The sequence below is a fragment of the Solanum lycopersicum genome, chromosome 11, assembly GCF_036512215.1.
Source record: "Solanum lycopersicum chromosome 11, SLM_r2.1".
Lineage (NCBI taxonomy): Eukaryota > Viridiplantae > Streptophyta > Magnoliopsida > Solanales > Solanaceae > Solanum > Solanum lycopersicum.
The window spans coordinates 18,531,425-18,543,372 of record NC_090810.1 but is presented as its reverse complement, the minus strand read 5'-3'; the positions used below and the strand labels follow the sequence as shown (position 1 = coordinate 18,543,372).

Here is an 11,948-nt window from a genome sequence, read left to right as displayed (position 1 = left end):
TCTTACTTGCTTGAGTCAAACTGTTTGTGACATTACACTTGGGACATGTCGATTACAAAACCTTGTAAGAAAAACTGATCAACATAGAAGTTTTGTTTAATTTTGAGTGAAATAAATAAAAGTGTCAAGTTTGTGTGGAATCTAAGTATGCTGAGCATTCTTATAAATTTGTTGAAAGGAATTCTAATCCCTTAGAGTTGATTACACAAACATTTGTGATATGAAGTCAACCCTCTCGCTGTGAAAAAAAATATCTCGTAACTTTCATTGACAATTGCATTAAAAACAAATATTTATATTTGCTGAATAGTAAGGATGAATCAATAGAAACATCTAGACATTATAATATTGAAGTTGAAAATCATTTGGGAAAAAAGATAAGAAGTGATGGGGATGGAGAGTATAAGTCTCATTATGCAGAAATATTTTTGAAAAGTAGAGCTATCCATCAAACTACTGCCCTATTCACCTCATTCTAATGAAAAAAAACGAACTTTGAAGGTAATGATGGATGCATTACTTATAAGTTTAGGTTTACCACAAAACTTGTGTGGAGGAACTATCCTTACCACAAAAAAGGGAACAACAAAAAAATTTTGTCATTTCGTAAACAAAACAATAAGACTTTTTGCTTGTTCTAGACAAAATCCATTCCATATAAGAAATGGAAAGGAAAGAAATACAACTTGAAATATCTTAAAGTATGGGGGTGTCTAGTCAAAGTCCAAATTTCCATTTCTAAAAAGATTAGAAAGGACCTTAAATTGTGGACTGTAAAATTAGCCTTGAGTAGTCTAGTGAAAGGTCTAAACGACCTTGAAAAAAATAAAAAAAGAATGTACTTAATAAAGAGACTCAGAGGGGTAGTAAATGTCAAAGGACGGTTACTTATTTAACATAACTTTGTAACATTTCTTGTGTCTTCTTTAGACTTATTTTTTGGACAGATGATGTCAATTGTGAGATTGGTTCAATCTTGAGCAATCCTAGAAATAAATTCTTTTGAATTTAAAGTGAATCTTAAAAAGGAAAATGAAAGTCGATGAAATTGTTGACAAATATAAAGAAATACGAAAAAAAGATCTTGGTATTTTCGACACATACTCGCCAGTAACTAGAATACATTATTTTGGATGTTAATTGTGTTAACTTGATATATGACCTCCAAATTCATCAAATGAATGTGACAACAACTTTTATGAATGGAGAATCAAAGGAAAAAATTTACACGGAACAATTTGAGAGTTTTATAGTTCATGGTAAAAATTAAGAAAGTGTCCGAACTTATAAAGTCACATTATGGACTAAAACAAGGACCAAAACAATGACATAAGATATTTGACAAAATCATATTGGAAAATGATTTAAGAATGATGGAAATGATAAGTGTGTTCACGTTAAAATTACAAGGTCATTGTTTGTTTGTATATTGATGATATGTTGATCATCAATAGAGACATTAATGACATAAATGCTACTAAACGTATGCTGGAAAGCAAGTTTGACATGAAAAATCTTGAAATTGCGGATGAGATCTTAGGTATAAGAATTTTTAGAACACCATAATGTTTAGCATTGCCACGATCTAACTGCATTAAAAAGGTTCTTGACTAGTTCAAATGTTTGGATTTCATTATTGTCAAGTCTCCAATAAATGTGAGTTTTGCATTTTAAAAGAGTGAAGGCGAAAGTGACTCACAATTGGATTGAGCTAGAGTATTGGGAAGTTTGATGATATCACTAAGTGTGCACGATTAGATATATCATTTGTTATTAATGAATTGAGTCAGTTCACGAGTCATCCCAATCAAACTCATTGTATGAAAATTAAAAGAGTTTTGGGGTATTTATGAAATACTCAAAACTATGTCTTGCATTATAACAATATCCAACAATATTGAAATGATATAGTGATGCTAATTGGATCACCAAACAAATGAAGTAAAGTTCACGAACGGATATGTATTTACTCTTGGTAGAGGAGCAGTCTCTTGGAAATCTTCCAAAAGACATATATAGCTAGATCTACAATGATTAAGGTTGGTGAATAAGTTGAAAGACTCCAGAATTTCTTGATAAGTATTCTTTTTTACTCAAAGTATTGACACTAGTATTCATACACTTTGATAGTCAAGATGCAATAGGTAGGCCATAGAGCATGATGTATAACAAAAAGTCTCGGCGTATAATATATTGACATAATACCGTTAGAAAACTACTCTCTAGTAAAATTATCATAATAGATTATGTCAAGTCAAACACTACAACATTTTATGTCTCCAACCACCCTAGAAAAGTGTGGCCTAAACTATGAAAAAGTGTGGCCTTTGGTAAAAAGCCACAGTTTTTGACTTTAAGCCACACTTTTCCAGGTGTGGCCGAAAGCAGCGAAACCTTAGAGTTTAGGCGACGCTTTACAAGCGTAGCCTTATCACCTACGCTTAAAAGCGTAGCCAAAAGGAAAAAAGGCCACGCTTTTTACCTACGCTTAGAAGTATTGCCATATGAGCAACACGTTTAAGCGTAGCCTCAAATTCAAAAAGGCCACACTTTGTAGCTACGCTTAGAAGTGTTGCCTTATCAGCTACACTTACAAGCGTAGCCTAAAAGAGAAAAAGCCACGCTTCTGCTGCTACGTTTATAAGTGTTGCTTTATAAGCTACACTTTGAAGCGTGGCCTTTGCTACCATATTGCCCACACTTATCAAGTGTTGCCTTTTCTATCTAATGTATGACAACACTTTGAAGTGTTGTCCTTGCTCAAGTGCATACACAATTTACAGTCCTATGCCACAATTTCTAATTAAAATACTCCAATATTATATTGCAATAAATAATCTCTAGCGCTAATAAGTAATTCAAATTTATAGATTTCCCATAAAGTACTTCAAAAGATAGTATGTGTTGTGTACACATACCCATACTTATACATCAATATTCTAAATGTGTACACATAAATCAAATATGTATTTAAACTTTTACAATAGTTCAAAAACTCTTCATCATTCACTTCAAATTTGATCACCTCCATTTCCCTACACAAATAAGATATTGGCAGTTATATAGAAGAGGTAAGACTTTCAGATTGCAACAATGAAATCCAACAGTTATAGAGAAAATGAATTAATGAGGATACACAAACAATTAGATTCTCCTATAATTATTTGTGTATTTGTTTGTAGTTATGGAAGCATGCTTTACTGACGGAAATAATGATATATAGAAGCACAAAAGGCATAGTAAAAACATTAACAAAAGTTACACATTGCAGCAGCAGTTATGCTAACAACATGGATATTCTATAGAATGCAGAAGCAGTTACAGAAAATATTAACAACAAATCTGCAGATTGCAGATTCCACACTATGCCAAAGTTTATTTGCAGAGAGGCTTAGACAGACCAGTTTGCAAGCTAGTACAGACTTATAGCATCCTGTAATGTTCAATACAAATGCCAAAAAAACAGTGAAACAAAAGAAGCAAAATCTTAGCTAAATTTAAACCAAATACATTAATAACAACTAAAGAGAGAAAAGTCCAGATTGTAGATTACAGCAGCAGCAAAAATTAAAGAAATTAGATTAGTTTCCTTGTGTAGTTAATATGTTCCACACGATCAAATAAGGAAACTAAATCTGACATAGCAAAACTACACTTCAACCATACCAAACAAGCACAATGAACATTGGTCAAGAGAAACAAAACCTTAGCTCAATTTAAACAAAAGCCACTAACAATAACTAAAGAAAGAAAACTCAGTCGTATTTAGAGTGTTTCGCCACCATTCAATAATATTCAAAACCATATCGAGAATATGTAACAAGTTTAGAGTTACTTCATACTCATCAGAGTGAGTCAACAACGAAACTAAATCTGACATAGAAAAACTACACTTCAACCATACCAAACAAGCAAGATGAACAGTGGTCAAGAGAAACAAAACCTTAGCTCAATTCAAACCAATGCCACTAACAATAACCAAAGAAAGAAAACTCAGTCGTATTTAGAGTGTTTCGCCACCATTCAATAATATTCAAAATCATATCGAGAATATGTAACAAGTTCAGAGTTACTTCATACTCATCAGAGCGAGGCAACAAGGAAACTAAATCTGACATAGCAAAACTGCACTTCAACCATACCAAACAAGCACGATGAACATTGGTCAAGATAAACAAAACCTTAGCTCAATTAAACCAAAGCCACTAACAATAACTAAAGAAAGAAAACTCAGTCGTATTTAGAGTGTTTTGCCACCATTCAATAATATTCAAAACCATATCGAGAATATGTAACAAGTTCAGAGTTACTTCATACTCATCAGAGCGAGTCAACAAGGAAACTAAATCTGACATAGAAAAATTACACTTCAACCATACCAAACAAGCAAGATGAACAGTGGTCAAGAGAAACAAAACCTTAGCTCAATTCAAACCAATGCCACTAACAATAACCAAAGAAAGAAAACGCAGTCGTATTTAGAGTGTTTCGCCACCATTCAATAATATTCAAAACCATATCGAGAATATGTAACAAGTTCAGAGTTACTTCATACTCATCAGAGCGAGGCAAGAAGGAAACTAAATCTGACATAGAAAAACTACACTTCAACCATACCAAACAAGCAAGATGAACAGTGGTCAAGAGAAACAAAACCTTAGCTCAATTCAAACCAAAGCCACTGACAATAACTAATTTGATTCAAACATGAAGTTAATCAATAACAATTACAAACAAGAAGACTTTCTGAGAAACTGAGAGGACTAATTTGAAAAAGTACTAAGTACCTTTTGAAGAATCGGATCATGAGTTGACCCGAAAGATTGTAGAGGATTTTGGCCTTTTACAGCTTGTGCACTACCCGCATCAATAGGTGAAGCAATGTTAGATACAACACCCCCTTGCATACCTCGAACATTCAATCCAGGGTTGTTTTGAAGCAATTGACTAAAAAAATTTCGCATTTCTTCTCTCATTTCTTCTCTTATTTCCTCTCTCATTTCATTCATTTCTTCTTTCAGATAAGTGATTTCATTAGCATGTTTTTGTTTTAGCTTGCTATCTTCCTCATCTTTCTTCAATGAACTTGTTGTCACTGATCTACCATAGCACCTAAGTCGACCAGGCTGCTCTCTACCAAACACTGCCGTAAAAGCATCATCTGCAGTTTCCCCGAAATTTTGGCGATTCTGAAGTTCAGCCTATTGAATAAAATTGACTTTCATATTATATTCAAGTACTTCTTATTTCTCTCTAGCTTAAATGAGTTTATGGTTCATTAAGTAACTTCAATTGACATCCCTTCAAGCATATTAAAATAAATTATCACCCTTTAAACAATGTAAAAAATTTTAAACCTGAATTAAATTCATCATTAATACACTTTAAAAAACTTACTATTGCAATTTGAGTATCGGCCTGAAGTTCCTTTCCCGTTTTGTACGAGTTGCAATAAACATTTCAGACTTTGATGGTTCCTCATTGTTTTCTTTGGTTGCACGCTACAAATTATATAAAAAGATATTTAAAAACTTATCAATATATTGGAGGAATACAAATGGATTAAATGTATATGGCCGAAGATGCTAAGTATTACCAATGCCACGCGTACTCTTGCAAAACTAATAGGTCCCATTCGATGCCTCCATTTTTGCTTTTTCCTATTTTGAGAATTCATCTCACACATGGCCTATAATTATATAAAAAGATATGTTTGAATTAATAAATAAAACAAAAATAGAATCGATATAATCCAAAATAAGTTGAACAATAGAAATGTAGTATTTTAGCCTTACTTGAACAGTTGGGTCTTTCCAATACTCGATCAATTGACGGAATTCATCTTCTGCAATGTCACTGGGACGTTTTGCTAGCATGTCCTCATGGTACTATTTTTATCAAAAAATCTCTCTTTAATTTTTTGCTTGTATCGCTTCCAAGCATCACGAAAGCCGGTCATCACCCACGCTTTTCCTTCTATTGGAATTATGAATTTGGACTATGTAAAATAAAATATAGTTAGCTTCAATCTATAAAAACAAAGAATAAATATGCAATTTAAAAATTAATTGTTCTTACATTGATATATTCCCACATGCACTTTTTAGTATCTTCTGGCACCGCATCCCAACTAGTGTACATCATGTTGATGAACCTCGGATTCCTTGAAATTGTTCCTATAAAGTTGGTGAATTCGGACACTATCTTACCAGTTGGTCCCACTGCTTTCCCTTTATCAAATGTCACCTCCTTTCTTTCTTCCAAATTTCTTGCGTGAATATCCTTACATGTTGTTTTTCCTCGGACTTTTTTCGCCTCCAATATTTCTTGATTTATGTAACAGTAAGTAAATAAGAAATGTCATTTATATAAGTAATAAATCTTATAACGCTTGAGACATACCTTTCGTACTACAATCAATGCCAATTTCCTCTTCTATAGCACACTCATCCCTATTGATTTCTTCTTGATCCACAAGATCATCAGCTACTGTGTGGTTATCTGTTTTTGTTTCATCACCTATGATCGACTTCCTCTTTACCTGCTTGCAGTTTGGTAGATCATTAATATCATGTTCTCTCTGTAACTATTGTTCTGCTAGAAACTGATCAAGACTTGTGGCCGGTATGACAAACTTCCTCTTCACCTGTTTGAAGTTTAATTGATCTTGAATACCATGTTGTACCTCTGAATTACCAAATGTTTCCCCAGTCACATAAACTGAATCAGTAACACCTTGCTTTGAAGACATTTGGAACCTAAAGTTTTGCATAGGAAGTTTAATTCTTTTCTCTTGAATGGACTCTCCAGATTGAAATAATCTCTTCTTAGTTTGTAGAATTAAATCCTCAGAATTCTTTCTTTTATCACTATTGGTACATGCTCTTTCTTAGCTTTATCATTGCGTTCGTTAGAAAGTTGTTCTCTCATAATCTTGAACTGGTTAGCCAATTCAGTACTTGATCGATATTGCATATCAAAGTTCAGATTCTTCAATGGCTTTGAGCTTTCTTCGGATTCGAACCCTTTTTCTTTAGTGTTGTTGATTGACTCATTATTTCTGCCTTCTTTTAATATCTTTATTTTCTTTCCCAACAGTAAATTAACCTACAAAACAATAATAATGTTATTGTTAAATAGAAAAAGCAAACCTGCAAATAGAAGAGGACTGATTTCACTATGCTAATTAGAACGAGTTGTGAACCAATCTTTAGCTTCCAGAAAATTAAGGGAGTAGTACATAAGGAGGACTGATTTCACTGTGTTGCCTTCACTGCCTTGACTGTGCTGCTTGTAATGTCCAATGCCTAATAGTAATAGGAAAAAATAAGAATTTAGATGACAACAACAATTCACATTTACTAATCAGAATGTAATTTGATAAATGTAACATGCATACTCCAGATATTACTAACCTTAGTTATACAAGTTGTGCCAACATACAGTCAAATAAAATAAAAGTAAGCTAGAATTACAGCTTCATCAACAAAACAATAATTACATAAATTAAAGAAGTCAACATAAATTATCGACCAAAAACAGCCAGACACATAAACAAAGCCAACATTAAACATAGACATCTTAAGGTGTTTGCACAAAAAAAGTTAAATAACAAAAAAAAGTGAGTTAGCACTATATGTTCATCATAAAAATAAGAATACTCATGGTGTACAGTCATCTTCAAACTCGTCTTCAGATTCATCAGACTCATCTTCAGAATCATCTTCATACTCATTTTCAGACTCGTCTTCACACTCTTCTTCAGATTCATCTTCGAACTCTTCTTGAGACTCATCTTCAAACTCCTTTTCATACTCAACCTCAAGTTGTTGAATATCAAATTCCTCCGGAGGCACATCAATAACAGTTTCTGGTATATCATTCCTTACTAAGGGAACTTCACCATCATCTTCTGGTATGGATGGTCCCGTCAAGTGTTCAGACAACTCATTTTCATAATTTTGTGGGAGATCATATTCAAATTCATCACTCATGTTAAACAAGTCTCTTGGCACAGTCTTCATAACATAATGTCTATCTTGATCATATGGATCTTGCACATAGAAGCATTGATGTACTTGAGATGCAAGCACAAAAGGCTCTTCCAGAGAGCATCTCTTGTGAAAATAGACATAAGTTAGGCCATACATATCTTTCTCAACCTCATACCAATCACACTTAAAGAGAACAACCTTAAAATGACTATAATAGTCTAACTCAACTATATCAACTATTCTACCATAATAAGTCAAATCTGCAGCAATCGAGTTCTTATCCTTTGAGCTTGCAAAGCTCGTAGTTGAGGCAACAATTGTAACACCACTATTTTGTGTTTTGCGTCTTGCATCACGCTACCTAATATGGAATCTATATCCATTGATGAGATACCCAGAGTATCTTTTAGCAACAACATTTGGTCCTCTAGACAATTGTTTTATCAAATCAGGCACATCCTCTTGCAAAGCACGAGTTTCAAACCATTGAGAGAAGTTTTGACAATGATCCTTGGCCTTGCTCCATTTAGATCTTCGCGGATGATTATTAACCTCTTGCATATGCTCTCTTCACATCATGTATTTTTTTGTTAAAATTATAAATAAATTAAATATGTTAAAACTTAATTATACAAATAAAAATACTATATTAAAGTAAAGTACCTAATATATTCTTGAATTTCATCACAATTTCCCAATAATTATGCATGTGCCTGACTTAGTGATTTGTTGTCGAAAACAAATGGATCAGTTTTCTTTGCTCCTATAGGACATCCCTTAATAGGAAACAAACTTACTGTTTCTACATCAGTTGGGTCACATTCATCATTATTTCGGGTTCTTCTATTAAATCTTGTTTGTACAACCCCATTCAGATATCTTGAAAATAAATTCATACAGTCTATTCCCACACGTTCCTCTGCTATGCAACCTTCTGGATAACGTCTATTGCGGATATATGATTTAAATGTACCCATTTCTCTTTCAGTGGAATACATCCATCGGTTCTGAACTGGACCACCTAATCTCACTTCATTCGCCAAATGTTTAGGCAGATGACTCATTATATCAAAACATGACGGAGGAAAAATTCATTCCAACTGATTTATTGTTTCCCTTATCTCTACTTCTAAGCAATCTAATTCCTCCAATGTTATAACTTTTTGACACAAACGTTAGAAGAAGGAGCATAAACGAATTAAAGCAATAGCCACATGATGTGGAAGGATGCTTTTAATGGGTATTGGAAGCAAGTAATGTAACATGAAATGAGCATCATGGGTCTTATAACTAGACAATTTCCTTTCATCCAGTTGCACACACCTAGATATATTAGAGACACTGCCATCAGGTAGCTTGGCTGTCTTTAAAACTCCACAAAAAACTAATTTCTCTCCATTTGTCATTGAGAAGCAAGCTTTTGCAAACTTTGTTCTCATATCATCTCCAGCATCTTTTGGATGAAGATTATTTCTAATTCCCATCTCTTTCAAATCATATCGGGCTTTTGCATGATTCTTTGTTTTGCCAGGAATATCCAAAAGAGTTCCAAGAATGCTATCAACTATATTCTTCTCTATGTGCATTACATCAAGGTTATGGCGTAACAAGTTGTGCTGCCAGTAAGGTAATTCAAAAAAAATTGACCTTTTTTTTCATGGGCCATTATTTGATCTCTTTATCTTCTTTCCAAACACATTTTCAAAATCTTTTAAGTTATGAAGCACATCAGTTCCCTTTAATAAAGGTGGATCCATATAACACATTTTCCGACTATGCTTAAGATAGTGAGAATTAGTGTTATAGTTACAACAAGGGCAAGCAAACTTTCCTTTTGTACTCCATCCAGACAACATAGCATATGCAGGAAAATCACTGATTGTCCACATAAGAGCTGCTCGCATTTGAAAAGTTTGATTTCTTGAAGCATCATATGTTTCAACCCCAGAATTCCACAACAATTTTAACTCATCTATCAATGGTTGTAAGTAAACATCAATGTCATTTCCAGGTGATCGTGGCCCAGGTATAAGTAATGAAAGTATAGAATATTCAGATTTCATGCACATCCAAGGCGGCATATTATACGTCATCAACATAACTGGCCATGTGCTATGAAATATACTCATGGTTCGAAATGGATTGAACCCATCACTTGCTAATCCAAGTCTCACATTGCGAGAATCTAGTGCGAAATCTGGATGCAACCTATCAAAATCAATCCATGCTTGACCATCAGTGGGATGCCTTAACTTTCCATCTTTTGAACGCTCCTCATCATGCCACCTCAAAGAATCTGCCGTCTTTGAGCACATAAATAACCTTTTGAGTCTAGGAATTAATGGAAAGTGTCTCAAAGTCTTTGCTGAAACTCGATGTAATTTTTTAGAAGACTCAACCTCACCATCAACTTCAGGATTTTCAATATATCGTGAAGCTCCGCAAGTATGACAAAATTTATCATCCTTATGATCATTCCTAAACAACATGCAATCATTTGGACATGCATCAATTTTCTCATAATCAAGGCCGAGATTCTTGACCATAGACTTGGTTTTATTGTAAGAGGGAGGAATGTTCAACTCGGGCATCGCCTCTTTTAATAACTCTAAAAGAGAAGTGAATGATTCATTGCTCCATCCGTGTAGACACTTCAACAAATATAAACGAAGTGTGAATGATAATTTAGAGAATCCTGTACAATCAGGATATAATTCTTGGCTTGCCTCTTCAACTAAGTTATAGTATTTCTTGGCATCTTCATTTGGACCATTATAAGCTCCTTTTGCCTGTGCAACATCTCTAAATTGATCATTCAACAATCCATCAATATCATCACGCGAGCAATCCATATCATCTTCAACATTCAACTTGATATCTCATTCTCCATGATTGATCCATCTAGTATAACCTTTAACAAATCCATAGCATATTAGATGATCATACACTACATTCCTTCGAGTTCAACGAATATTACAACATTTTGCACATGGACATTGAATTTCCTCTACGTGAGAATTTCCATAAGAGTAAGTAAAATCTAGGAATGATTCCACACCATCAATATAGGGTTGTCTATACCTTGCTAAATTTATCCAATCCTTGGATGGGATATTTGAATTCCTATAAAAAGATATAAATATTTGATATTTCAATAAGAATCATTAAATTCATGATTAAGTTACCAAAATCAGGTGTTATGAGATGATAATATTTTCTTACGTAGTCATGACACTTGTGTTATGCCAAATCAAACTTTGAATCCTCCACAAATGTTTTTGAATGTTGATTTTGGTTCTAAGGGAAAATAAGTAAAATTAATAGGATAGAAAGAATTAAGAAAGACAGCGAATTAATAGGATAGACAAAATTTAATGAACTAATCAAGAATAAGGAAATTTTTCAAGAATATTGAAGTGTTCAAAGCTTAACAGAATCACGTGATAAGGTCTACTGGAAACCTTATTTTAAAGAGTTCATAATTTTACTTCAATTGTTATGTAGCCTTCCAAAATCTAAAAATGGAAGAAAACCATTAAAGCGATCTAAAGCAAGCAAGTTGAACTAGCTTTTAAGTCTAATCAGAACCTACCAGGACTACAAAACAACTCAATTTACTTCATCAAAAAATCATTCAGAAAAATAAGGGGAGATAACATAGAAGACTTTATATATAGCTTAATCTATCTGTGAAGGGATTTTCTTGATTTCTATTCGTAGTTCTTCTTCAATTCTATATCTCACAGTCAGATATATACTATTAGTAGTAGCAAAAATAAACACATAGAGCTTAATGCTTTAGTATAAAGTAAATGAACATAATTAATACATACAAAATGAAGTGATCCTCAAAAGTAACCTGGCTAACAGCAAAACCAAGCTTCACATATCTCTCTGATTGTCTAACCTGCAAAATAAATTACCAAAGATGAAATAGCAAAAACAATATATAAG

At 33.4% G+C, this 11,948-nt stretch overlaps 1 protein-coding gene across 1 annotated transcript; it reads right to left on the bottom strand.

Annotated features, from left to right (window-relative positions):
- Window positions 1-9,649: 9,649 nt before the first annotated feature.
- On the bottom strand, window positions 9,650-10,846 carry LOC104644726 (uncharacterized). Its single transcript, XM_010314877.2, has one exon. It carries the CDS (start codon window positions 10,844-10,846, stop codon window positions 9,650-9,652), a length of 1,197 nt encoding a protein of 398 aa, XP_010313179.2.
- Window positions 10,847-11,948: the final 1,102 nt, after the last annotated feature.

Coding starts and splice junctions, on each gene's coding strand:
- LOC104644726 (XM_010314877.2), bottom strand. CDS start 10,846: ATGGATTGCTCGCGTGATGATATTGATGGATTGTTGAATGATCAATTT.